The sequence below is a fragment of the Herpailurus yagouaroundi genome, unplaced genomic scaffold (assembly GCF_014898765.1).
Source record: "Herpailurus yagouaroundi ecotype Mexico unplaced genomic scaffold, PumYag 308, whole genome shotgun sequence".
Taxonomy (NCBI): Eukaryota; Metazoa; Chordata; class Mammalia; order Carnivora; family Felidae; genus Herpailurus; species Herpailurus yagouaroundi.
Window position 1 is genome coordinate 6,621,439 of NW_024412525.1, and position 13,725 is coordinate 6,635,163.

General features: G+C 43.8%; 1 protein-coding gene across 8 annotated transcripts in view; it reads left to right on the forward strand.

The window, feature by feature from the left end:
• The window catches only part of SRGAP2 (SLIT-ROBO Rho GTPase activating protein 2), a 235,005-nt gene that overhangs the window by 103,917 nt on the left and 117,363 nt on the right, over positions 1-13,725 (forward strand). For all 8 annotated transcript variants that reach the window (XM_040462034.1, XM_040462035.1, XM_040462037.1 and 5 more), the window contains exon 4: positions 13,362-13,524. In XM_040462034.1, the coding sequence (XP_040317968.1) occupies positions 13,362-13,524 (163 nt within the window). The remainder of the gene's footprint in view (positions 1-13,361; positions 13,525-13,725) is intronic.

Genomic DNA, 13,725 nt, shown 5'->3' on the forward strand with positions numbered 1-13,725 from the left:
TTCTAATGTAAGGAAGAATTTTCCATCTCCCCCATATATTTGTCCGGTTATTTGTTTATATCAGTTTGGACTCATGGATTCTGATTTTACTCAATGGGTTATAATCCTTTACTATCTTTATTTATTTTAATGTTCATTCCAGATTTGATTAGTGGAGTCCCTTCAAGCTGGTTCCTGTGTCCTTTTAACATGTCCCCACCGTTCAACTTTCTGGCACAAAAAGATATTCTAGGCTCATCTTATACTTTCTTTTCTTCAGCTCTGGAGTAAAGAGTTCTCTTCAAAGAGTCCTGGATCCTGTTAAGGGTGAATGGTATTTAGAAATGATGGATGCTAGGGGCGCCTGGGTGGCTGAGTCGGTTAAGCTTCTGATGTCGGCTCAGGTCAGGATCTCATGGTTCGTGGGTTCCAGCCCCACATCGGGATCTCTGCTGTCAGCATGAGATATTGTCTCCCTGTCTCTCCCCTCCCCTGCTCACGCTCTGTCTCTCTCTCTCTCTCTCCCTCAAAATTAAATAAATGTTAAAAATTTTTTTAAAAAAAGAAACGATGGATGCTAGATGTGCTCTTTGTTACTATAGTACCACAGTTTATAGTTCCTCTTAGCAGAGATAGTACACACAACACGTGCATGTATGCGCACAGGCATATATACCCGCATACTTCTCTCGTCTCTATCTGTATGCTTATCTATATTAAAGTCTATGAGTCCCATTAATACCTTCAATTCCAGTCCAGCAGCACATGTTTTATTCAATTTTCTCCATTGTCTACATTTATAACCCTGTTATCTCAACAGTGAGAAACCTGGTACCCATTTCCCATAATATATTTATTTAATTGCTATCGTCCTAGAGTGCGCACAAAATAGTTCCAGAGTTGCTAACTCATGCCTCTGAAAAAGAAGACTACTAACTAGGTTTTAGTACTGGTTCAGAGGCTTTGTTTGTTTTGAACCTTCAGGACCAAAACGCAGCGTTCAGAAGTTGGTTGCTAGTTCCTTCTCTTCCAACCTCCAGACCTTTCACGTGGTTGTATTACTTATTAGAAGTACCATTTGGTTTATTTATCTGTTTGCATTTAATTTTTTCCCTTTCAGAATGAGGTCTTGATTGACCTTTCTCACTGCCAGATCTTTTCTCTGGGCTAGAGATTGAGTGGCCTCAGGAGAGGTGAGGGACCTGCGTGTCCTTAGGTGCAGTCAGGGCTTTATCAGAAGTCAGTGTGGGGGCCATAGGCCAGACACAGGGCAGACACCGAGGATCATCCTGGGGCCACTCCGCCCTCATTGCCGGGCCCACCGTGACTCCGCCTTACGGGTGTGCCCCTTGCTTTCTCCTGAGATGACTCCTCTCACGTTCTGCCTGCTGTTCTCCATGATCACCTCTCTTGCACTTAGGAAACCAAGATTCCAGCTCTCATTTCAGTTCTAGGCTGTGACTGTGAAGACCGTTCACCAGTAACTCATGTCATATGCTCCATGTTGTACCTTGGACGGTCTTGATCTGGTCCCTCAGACGTGAAGCTCTAAGACACTGCTCGCCGACACCCATACTTGCAGAATTTCCAGCCCTGTTGCTGGACTGTTTGTTAGCTCCCTGTTCTGATGCCCCAAGTGTTTCTTCTCCTTGGCTTTCTTCCTCAGATACTCCAGCCTCTCTAACAGCTCTTTTGCACCAATTCTGACCTGGCCGTTTTCTCCTTCCTGTGTGAGGATAGCTTCCAGATTCCCTTTCCTTTGCCCCAGTTAAGTCTCTTCCTCCGTCTCCTGCACACTCATTCTGTTTCTCTCCTTCCTCCAGACACATATAACATGTCGGTGCTGCTGATTCCAGCTCTTCTGAATCTTGCCTTCAGCTTAAGTTCAAAAACAGATGGACCCAAAGCATCCTAGATGCTGTGCCAGTTTCCACCACATGAAAACAAATTACTGAAAAGCATCAGGAAATTTTAGAATAGTTTTGAAGTTTGCTCCTCTGTCTTCTTCCCAGTCCTCCCTGCCTGACTTCTCTCTCTCTCCTGACCCCTTTCCACATCATACCTGCCATTTTCCATCTCTTCCTTGTGTGCCTTATTGGACCAAGGCTGGTTTCTAAAACCTTTGCCCCCCATTACACCCTCTCTTTGTGCAGGTAGGTTTAACCATTGGGATGAAGCCATGGGGATATTGAGGATCCAGCCGGGTTGTTGCTCTTTTTCTAATTGTCTGTGCCTTTTTTGAATCTCCCATCAAGGACTAAGGAATTTCTATCTCTTTGACCATCAGATGAGGCTGGGTTCTCTGTGTTTATAAATGTGTGTACCTTCACTGGCCAAAGAATTCACTGACTTGGGAATAAAGGTTATGTTCTTCTAGTGACTTTGTCAGTAGGGGTGCAGAAAGGCTCTGTCCAGTACCACAGCCTACCCTTGTGTGCTATATATAAATAGGGAGCACATCCCTTGGGAAACACTGACATTGTACCCACACCACTGCTCTCTTCATTCTTGCAGTTTGCTAACAGCTTTCTTCCCATGTTCTGTAGATTGTTGAACTGCAACATTTCTAGTCACCAGGAATACGAGAGAAAGAGAATCATCATGGTGGGGACAATTACCTTACAGGTACATCTTGCAGACATTGGCAGTCATTTACAGAGCATCGCGAGAAAGTTGTTGGCACAGTCTAGTAATTAGCAGGTGCCCACTGTGACCAGAGTACTGGACACTGTAGGAACTGTCTTCAAGAGAATGTCCTCAGGGATTGGGCTTCTCAAAGTTCAGGGACCCATGACTCATATGCAAATTATGATATGTAGATACACAACACCTCCCTCCCTCCCTTCTTTTCTCTTTTCTTCAGAGAACTCTTGGAAGAGAATTCTTAGCTTCTCAAAAGGGCCTGGGGTGTGTAATCACCCCTAAAAATATTTTATAAACACATTTTATGGTACAAGCTGGAATACACACATGTACAGACATTTCATGGTGTATTTTTAAATAACTAAGAACAGCATTTTTGTAAAACAATCCCTGTAAGTCTTGCTCTACGTGTTGTACTCTGATATTTTCCACTTTGTTCTGTGTTATTATGTCCCACTGTTTTCTGTTTCAATTTTTGAGAACTGCTAGGTGGTAACCTGCTAAATTGATGTATTAACCCCACTAATAGGCTGTATCCCCATTTGAAAACCATTGCTTTAAGAGCATTGGTTCTTAAAATTCTGGTGTGCGTGATATTACCTAGGACGTGTATTTATAATGCAAATTCCTGAGCGTCACTCCACCCCTAGCAAGTCAGAATCTCTGGCAGAGGAGCACAAAATCCACATTTTAAACAAGCACCCAGGTGATTCTGATACAAGGTGATTTGGGGTCCTGAAGACTCGCACTTAGAGAAGCTGCTGTCTCTCAGACTTAGGAGCCTGGCCGCTCAAGGCTTCAGGTCACACACTCACTTGGAGACGGTAGATACTAGTGGGCATTATCTGCATCCACACTGAGAATCTCCCCATGGATTCTCACTCTTGGATCTTGATTTCCCTGGAGAGTCTTCTTTTTCTAAGAACTGCGGTGGCCCTTGTGAAAGCAGAGAAGGAGTTAACTGGGGCCACAGAGTAGAGAGTGAAGGAACCCAAGGGTCATTTTATAGAGTGGCCGGGGTGTGGCCCAGCGCTTCAGTAGTGCCCAGAACCAGGCCCAAATTAGAATGGGGTGGGATTCAAAACTGCTTTTCCTGGCCACTCGCCTTTCATGTGTAACCACATGCAGTGTGTCAACATACTTTCCGGCGCCGTCAGGCACCAGCAGTTTTGCTCCCTCTGAGTTCACGGACCCTCGGTATTCCTGTTATGTGTTGTCTTGGAATGGCTTAGTGCTCTGGGGCTCGGGCAGCTGAGCGTCGTCCATTAACTCTTTTGGCGCCAGGGCTTCACAGATGCTAAGGGCCTTTTAGTTGAAATAGAGCAACAACCGCTGTGAAACAAGAATGCGATCGCCACTCAGGAGACCTACATGCTTGCCCTGCTCCACCCTATCGGTGACCTCTGTTTCCTCACTTGGAAAATGACAAGTTTGGTCTCGACTCTGGACCGTCTAGAAAGTCTCTTCTAGACCTGAAGTTCCATGGTTCTACTTTTTGTACCCTCTGGCTTTTCCCTCTGTGTCTTACAAGTCGTCCTTTGAAATCCGCTTCTAGGTGGGGCACAGGAGATTCACTGAGTGTGGGAGTTCCCAGAGAACCAGATGATAAGTTCATGGCAACAGAATGTGTTCCTCTTTAGTGCACTGATGCAGTATGAAACTTATAAAGCAAGTTCATTGCAAATATAGGTAATAAGGCTTGGGACTTTTGAGATGTGTTTATCTTTTCAGACATGACTCTAGCCAGTTTGTTTTGTGAGTGTGAGCCCATTGTATGGACTGTCAAGTAATAATAATGGTTATGACAATAATTACAGAAGATGACAATACTGATTTGTAGATGTGGAGCACTTCAGCGTTGATGAACTTTTTTTATGGCCATCACCTTGTTTGACTTGATCTTCGTAATAGCCAAGTGAGTTAGGCAGGGTGGGTCTACTGTCCCCATTTACTTTTTTAAGCAGATAAGGAAATTTTGAGGCCCAGAGTGCATCTGTGACTGATTCAAGATTACCTGGCTTTAGGAAGTGGCAGAACTAAAACTGGGCTCTAGGTCATGAGCATGGTTCGGGGTGCTTTGCAGAGTACCACCTCGCTGAGAGGGGGTACCATCATTCATCCAGATTACTCACAGACCTGTAGAACTCAGTAACTTACCAACTTGGAAATTGACCAGGGCATCTCTTACTCCATCCAACCCTTTAAAATTTTGCCAGCAGAGTATCAGCATAGTTAATAATATGCTGTCGTTCAGAGCAAATAAGTCGGCGGGCGCACAAACTCAGCCACTCAGTAGCCACCCAGATACATGCTGCAGCAGTTGATTAGGCAGGATTGATGGAGGCTGAAGATACTAACTATTCATTAAATGAATCGTTTCACTGTGCACAACACTTAAAAGATTTCTGTGGCTGTGGCATCTGTCCTTAGTCAGTGCTGGTTAAGTACCCGCCCATTTCTTGGTGATAGGTGTTCACTGACTATTCCAAAATATACCCTGTCCTCAAAGGACTTCCTTCCAATAAGGTCAGGTAAATATCAAAATAACACATGAGAACTGATAACAATGCGTGGGGTTGATCTGATGACTATTTAGACTTCATTCCACTTAGCTCTGTAGTTTCACAGAATCAAGTCATATTTGTTTATTCCTCATTCCTCATTGTTATCGTGAGCCATGTAAAGAACTCATTATTCCATTAGGAGGTATTCAGGAAGGGGAGGTCTGAAACTTAGGGATACCCTTTCTTCCCAAGTGGCTTGTCGGTACTTGGCATGGTTAAGCGCCATTTGCTAGGCAGGAGTTTCTGGCTATAGATCAAGCTTCCCTGCTCGTGCCTGGTGCCAGGGAGATGCCTGCTCCCAAGGTAGTGGTTACTGCTTTGAAAATAAAGTGTGTGGATTTTTGAGTGACGTCATTCCAGTTTGGCACAGACAGGTATTTATTTCTCTGGAATGAACTACCAGGGGTGAGCCAGGCTGTCTGTCTCAGTCATCTCCCAAGATTTCATTCATTCAAAAAAATCTGCTAACACATCTGCGTGTATTTTTTTTTTCCCTCTGTATGTTTGTCATGTGCTGTAATTACTTATGGGGTTTCTGGTGACATCTTAATTAACTAGAGAAGAAAAAAACTGAAGATATAATTGTAGAGTTATTCACAGATTATTCTATAGAATTATTATATGAGTTATTATGTGGAATTATGAGGAATATGTGTTAACTGTTAATGTACATGGTTAAAGAATCCTTTTAAACTGAGAAACGTGTATTACTTGTTTGTTTCTCGGTCAGCAATATGATGTTTTATTTTAAGGGAATTAGTCAGCTCATACCTTTTGGTATGATCACAGCGTATTTGGGGAGGGATATGTCATATATAAATGAATTTCTAGGCCTTTGGTTCTATGGACTCTATTGGGGTGGAGTGCGTAGTGTTTGTTCTCTAGCATTTAGATTGTACCCAGAGTACACAGGGAAGAGTTTAGTGTAGCCTCTTTGTTTTTACCTCCCTACAGTTCTGAGAATGCTAGTGGCAAGACAGGTATAAACAAAGGGAAGGTCCCAGGTCTACACAGAGAAGGCTGCTGGGGATCTTCTACGTCAGCTAGATCAGGGTTTCACGATATTCGGTGTACACACGGGCATCAAGACCAGGATAAGATGTGGGTTGTGGCTGATGGACAGTCTAGGGGCAAGAAGACCAGGTGTTGGATCCAGAAGGTTCTGCAAACATGGGAGAAGCCGGTCAGAAACAAGAGTGTTGCTCCCTTTATCTCTAGTGCCCAGAGCAGGACCTGGCACATAGTAGGTACTCAGTCAGGATTTGTTGAATGAATGAAATAAGAAGACTTCAGAGCTCAAGGACTCAGAGAAGGGGTCTGGACAATAAGATGTCAGAAATCTAGGCAAGAAAGCTAGGCAGATTTAAATCTTGTGTAGATGCCCTCCACCGCTATGTCTGGTCTCATGGTGTCCACAAAGCTGTCTTGAGTGATTAAAACAATCTCCAACCTCCTCTCCCTGCCATGAACACGGGGTGGGGTGGGATGGTTGCAAGGAAAGCAAAATCCCTTGCCTGTCATCAATTGATGGGGAGACATCTCCAGTTAGGGTCTACAACGGCTCAGATTTGAGAATGTCTCCCAGTTCTCTGACCTAACCCAGGGGAACCTTGGTCCTGTAATCACTCAGGAAATAATTATTAAGATGTCAGTCTCGGTGCTAGTCCAGTTCTCAACTTCAAAGCAGATTCTTAAGCTCTCAGCTCTTGGACAAGCCATGATCCCAGGGGTGTGGCTGGGCTCCCTGGAACGAATCCAGAGCCACAAGAATTCCATTTCCATACAGCGCTTCCCCCAAACCTGATTATAGAGGACAATTTAGACTATTTTGAGTAAGGTGGGTACACCACTGCTTGAATCGTTTCTAATCATCTGTCTAGGCTACCGAGGACAATTTGTGGGATTAACTTGTCCCTGAAAATGTGAAATCTCATTTCTCTATACATAGAATATACATTTTTGCCTTTGGCCCTTTCTCTGTCTCTGAGCTCTCCTATCCTGATCTCACTGCTGGCAGAGCTGAAGCGGAGCTGTGATAAGCCCCAAGAAGTGTGCCTGCCCCCTCCCTTCCTGCCTGCTGTCTTTGAAAGATGCCTCCAGGCCGCCACTGCACTCCTGGGCCGAAGAACCAGCAGCCAGCGTTACAGGCAGAATCTTTTTCAAGTCACTTCCCACCTTGGTGATTTTTTTCCCCCTCCTTTTTTTAACACCTTCCCCAGCAAATCCCATCCATCCTCTGGCTTATCTGGGTCAGCAAGGGTCTGATTTTATGCATGGCGCGTCAAACCATAAATCTGCTGCGGCTTTGCCTCTCCATCCAGCCCGTCTGCTTCTGTCAGCATCAGCAAAATGCATAATAGAGAAAATAAGCCAGAAAGGCTAATAACGTTCATCTGAATAAAATAATCTCTTTGGCTGCCTCAGTTCATTTCATTTTAATCAAGGTGCCAGGAGGGAATTTAGGCTTAAAAATGCTACTCCCCACTTGTTACTAGTTCCCTGTCCAACTGTCGCGAAATGATCCCTTTTATTAAGCAGGTGCCTTTTTAAAAATATATATCCTCTTCATAGGTGTATGCTCAGTAACATATATTGAATGTATTTAACTCATTTTGGGTCTTGTCTGTCATCACATCTATGTCTATTTTCAGAGGTGAGAAATGGTATTTTTCTTAGATGTATTGATATTTGCCATCCCTGCGTACACACTGGCGGGTCTGATAGGAATTCTGCAAAAGAGAGGCTCGGAGGAAGTTGCCGAAGCACCTAGGGTTCTGGTGATCGGAGTTCCCTGTGGCTTCCTTCCTGTCCCCTTCAGCCCACAGTTCCCTGTGTGGAATGCAGGACTGACTGTTCCACCCTGATCCTTAGGGGGAGGGCAGTGGAAGATTAAATTCTGCTTTCCCGTTGGTACCTCCCTCACGTCTTCCCAGAGACTTACAGCTGCTTGGTTAATTGCCTGTTGCTGCTGTCCTATCCCCACCATTATTTGCCAAGGGCTGTGCATTTTCAGCAGGCTGCGCTCTTGGCCCTGACCCAGGGCCGGGTGAGGAGCCTGTTGGAAATTGATGAAAGCCGATCCTAGTTTGTTTGGAAATAAAAATGATAATATTTCTTCACATTTGTATAGTGCTTTACTGTTGATGTAATTCTCTTGCATTCAGCGTCTCATTTCAGCCGCGCAACAGCCCCGTAGGTGGGCAGGTCAGAGACTGTTGGCCCGACAGGAAACGCACCTCGGTAGACAAGCTCAGAAGCTCAAGCCATCCGGTCATGCCAAGCTTGTGTCACGCACCCCATCTGCAGAGCTGGGAGCCTAGCAATTCTTCATTAAATGGCACATTAGGCCAGGAGGGCTTCTGGGATTTTACATCCCTGCTTTGAAGATCTTTAGGGGGCTAGACGTACACCAACAGGGCATGCGTCCATTTTATAGGTGAGACAGCTGCAGTGGAGCAGAGGAGGGAATATGGCAAAAAAAAAAAAAAAAAAAAAAGGAAGTGTAATATCGAGGCCAGCGTGGACCTTTATAGAGTTCTCTCTTTACCCTAGATATTGTAGAGAAATCCCTTTGAGCACTTGCTGCTAAGTTTGTTGAACATCCATAAATAGTCTTAAGTTGAAGGAGAAAAACTGGGCTGATGTATTTGAGGCTAACGATTCAGCTGTGCACGTTTAGCTCCACGCATTTCTAACGAGAATCTCTTCGGTGGATGCATAGCCAGCTTGTGACTTTCTGGGCCTCCTTTTTTCTTCTTTTTTTTTTTTTTTTTTTTTGACTCCAGAGTCATTCCCTCTCCAGTATAGTATTATGTTTTCTTGATCTGCCTCCTGAAAAAAATGTTAAGTAAGAAAAATACTTCTGGATATTTTGTCTGCTTTTTAGGGATTAGTGCTTGAGGAGGTTTGCAGCTGTTCAGTACATTCCTAAGGGATGCAGACCCTTTTCTTTAAATGCCCGAGTATTACACAACCTGACTCCAGGGGCAGGGAAAGTAAAGACACTGTGCAAACAAATGATAGATGGAAAAGATAGAAAGACAAATTTCAGTCTCCTAACCAAACGAAGTTCCCTCGGCTCGAGCAGCCCCAAATAAAATAAGGCTGCGGAGCTGCTGAAGCAGGAAACCACTCTAGCAGAACCTTAATATGCTCCCTATGAAATCACGTCTCGTTGACTTGCTTATTTTCCAGCCTGAAGTGTGTTTCATCTTTGTTCGTGTTGGCCAGGCAAATTGTCTCTGTGGTGTTCCCCTCTTGCTACATGCCCTTTACCTCCCCTGCTCCACCGCCACCCCAAAATAAATAAATGAATTAATTGAAACACCTTGGTTGAAAGGAGGAATATGTCCAAGAAAGCATACAAACTCCAAGAACTAAAAATATGGCCTGAAAAGCAGCAGTCATAGTAAAAGAGACTAGGAACCCATACAAGAAACAGACAGCAGAGTTTAAGACTATCTTGAAAGACTTTAAAAATAAAGATCTTGCGTAAAATCCCCATACATGCGGCAGATCAAAGCAGTGTCTTATTGGTGTAAATCCACTTTTAAAGTGCAAATTTATGAAGAGTACTCGTTACAGGGTCAGTCTGTGAGAACAGGGAGGCTGTGTTCGTGGCCCCCAATAATGAAATCAGAATTATGAATCAGAGTTGCAGTTTTATATCCGTTTCAGCATCTAGGATTTTTCTGGTTCTGGTCTGGGCTGCCCAGTATCAAGAAAATCCTGATTCACACAGATGAGTTACAGTCTTGAGAGAGTTTGAAATTGGCCTGGGCTCTTGAAAAAGGGTAATTTTGTTTTGAAGTTGAATTGCTAACATTACCTAGCAGCTCTTCCAGTTCCCCATCATAACTCTTACTGGGTAAGCCCGGAAGTGTATACTAAGCATTAAGACAGTTGATGATGATGCGCTGACATTGAGCAGGTACATGCTCACTACCCGACCACGGTGTCCTGCGAGCCCAGCACTGGCCCCTGAGCCCTTCTGTGGCATGTAGTTTAAACTTGGCCTCTGTGGGTCGAGTCGTGTGCTCACCCTGAACAGCTTCGCCTAAGGAGGCACACAGGCTTGAATTAAAAGCGAAACCTGTGCAGAGCAACATCGATTCTAACCAATAGGTCATTTTTCAGAAGTTCGGATACATGCATTGATTCTTTATTCCAAAGTTTGCATACCATGAAACTCACATAGCAGCCCGTGAGACATCGTGATAGTGTCTACCCCAGGGAATCTGGGTCCCTTGCACATTTAACTGGAGGTTGCTCATTGAATGGATGTGTGACAGTTGTTGGAAATTGAAATGTGATTTTCTGTAATTCCAGACTTTCTCAGAACACACTTTAAAAACTCCTGCTCACCACACCAATAATAGCCATCCCACTACATGCTGTCAGGATGGAAATATATGTGCTGAAAGTACTTTACCACCTTAGAACTTCTTAATAAATATAAATACATTAGTTTTAAGGCATACGGCTTTTTATTTTAAAAGATTCCCACTCTGCCCATCCTTTTTATTAATTCCTCTTTGTTTACTCATCCTTTCTTCTGAGGGGCCCCTGGGGATTTATGCTCTGTATCCTCTTCCATGGCATTAGGTTGGTTTTGCCTCTCCTGCCTTCACTTGTGATCTGCGTTGTACATTTGTGAGCTAGCGGACCCTTTGTTCATACCTACCTCTAGTGTTCTGCTATATTATAGCTCTTTTTCTCTCTCTCCCACGCAGCACTGTGATATCAGCACTTAAATAACTAAAAGCCCCTAATACTGTGTTTTGTTCACTTAAGATACAAATGTTTATGTCTGTGAAATTGAATTGTAGTACCATTTTTGTGCGTGAAGCACTCCAAGGAAAGGCCCGATAGAGACCACCAACCCATGTCCACCTATAAGAAGCAAATTGAGACCAGTTGTAAAGTTTAGATCTTGTGAGATCTGCCCTTTTGAAAATGCAAGTGTAATTGCCTGATACGTTCCATGCTTGCTGAAGACATGGATGCTTTGCCACCCGACAAAAAAGTAAATTCCATTACTTAGGGTTTTGTAACTGAAACTGATTTGGAATGCATTTGAAAGTTTTCTTGCAGTGAAAACAAGCAAAGGTCAGTGAATGCCCATGCTCAGCTTTGTGTAAGGATTGTTTCCTATTTGCTTTTTCCGGTTTGTTTCTCAGGTGCTAAACATTTTGAAAGGAGTGGATTAATTACGTGTGTATATCTCTCTCAGCTAGTATATGTATTTTTATTTCCATAGAAATCTTTTGATTTTTTTTTTCCTAGGAAGATAAGTGGACGTAATGTTGCCGAAGTGGTCAGCACATAAGTATTAGGTATTTTTTTTTTTTAATGTTTATTTATTTTGAAAGAGGGCAGAGAGGGGGCTTGTACACACACCAGTGGGGGAGGAGCAGAGATAGAGGGAGAGAGAGAATCTCACCAGGCTCTGCACTGTCAGCACCGAGCCCAATGCAGACTCCCATCGCACAAACTGTGAGACCGTGACCTGAGCCGAAATCACGAGTTGAATGCTTAACCAACTGAGCCACCCAGGAGCCCTAGTATTAGCTATTTTGGCTGTAGATGTGTGGTGCGTAGGGCAGAGGTGGGGGCAGATATAGGACAGTTTCAGTTTGGACTCCAGTATTCATTGGTTTGAAGTAGCTTCTTGGTGCTCGTTAGACAGATATTTGACTTAACGGTCTGGTATGTTCTGAAGCCAGAGTAGCTGTGGTGTGATTATTTGCTAATAGTTACCTTACTACAGAATTGGAAAAGCCCCTTCTAAAGTTGAATTCCATGCTCTGCAGATCACAGCTGCCCGAGAGCCTCCAGCTCTGAATGGAGGCAGTGCTGACTCAGGAACCAAGCCACTGTCAACTCACTTTCTTTTCATTACGAGTCTGACTATAGGGAGGAAAGAGGGGAAAGAGAAATGAACAGGATAAACAGGTTGTGATTGTTTGCAATGATTAAGAGCATTCCCTACAATCACAAGGCTTGGTTTTGAATCTGATCGTTGCCACTTTTTAACTCTGTGACCTTGAACAAGATATCTAACCTTTCTCAGTCCAATTTCCCAGATCTGCTGAATGCGCTTAATAACACCCCCTTCATCAGGCTGTTGTAAGGTTCAAGTTAAACAACGTGAGTACAGGGCCCAGCCACGTGCCAAGTACACAGTAAGCCCTTGATAAATAATACAACAAACAACCCTTACTTTCTGTTTCTCTTTTTAAAGAAACCCAACTTGCAAATGCAGAACTTTCTGTTGCTTTAATAGTGTTGTGAACTGAGTAGATGATCAGTAAATTCTTTTGGATCACAGTGTTTTCATTAAAAAATGAGCACCTAGGTTTGGCACTTTACTGCCCCACTCGGACTGTAGAAGTTGTAGGAATACACCTGTTCAGATATGGTTTGTGCTCTTGGCTGTATGGGACATGACAAAAGGGCTCAACCGGGGGAAGTCAAAACCTCCTTAGATGCATTCTGTGGGACTGGCGTGTTTTTGGTGACTTTTTTCACGACAAATGCCTCCAAGGTTGTCTTCACTGAATCCAAATATAGATAAATGTGGGGGGGGGGAGGGGGTGGCCTGTGTCCTCTCATGATTTTTGTCTCTAGACCTCTAAGTTTTGTCTTCAACCCTAGACACAAACCAAATGACTTAATGGCTAAGGTTATGGACTTTGGAGTCAAACAGCCTAGACCGGTTCTAGTCACACAACACAGAGCTGTGGTTCTGGTCCCTGACCCCTTCTGACTGTCTCTGTGACTCCTTCTCACTAGCCATGGGCAAGTGGCAATCTCTCTGAGTTTCAGTCTTCTAATTAGTAAAGTGGGGATAATGGTAGTTCTTTCCTTACAAGGAAATGATAAAACTTAGGGAATAATGCACGTCAAACATTTTCCAAGTTCCTAGAACATAATAGGTGCTCAACAGATAATCCTGCTTCTCTTCTTCTCCTCTTTCCTCCCTCTCCTTCTCTCTCTTCTTATTTTCTGCACTGAGTTTTTAGAAAAAAAACTAGAGGTGCAAGCTTTAGGAAAGATATCTGTTTCTGGCTTGGCTTTGATCACTGTGATTTTGTGACATGGACTGTAAAGTCATAGCTGTTGGCTCTGGCTACTCACCAACACTGATTTTTCTTTCTTGTTGTTTCTCCACAGGAAGGATCAGAATGTTCTCTCTCCAGTCAACTGCTGGAATCTCCTATTAAACCAGGTGAAGCGGGAGAGCAGGGACCACACCACCCTGAGTGACATCTACCTGAATAATATCATTCCTCGATTTGTCCAAGTCAGCGAGGACTCAGGAAGACTCTTTAAAAAGGTATATAGCTATTTTTAGGCGTGGAGCTACCCGGGTGGGGTGATGACACCACCTTGTAAATAAGAGAAACACCTTCGTATTGGCCCACTTAAAAGGCTTTCTCTTGGTCATTCCTTACCATGGTCTCGTGGTGAGAAAATACTGAATAGCCCTTCTTTTCTTCCTTTCTGAGTTGAATTAATAGTAGCCTTGGGAGAGTAA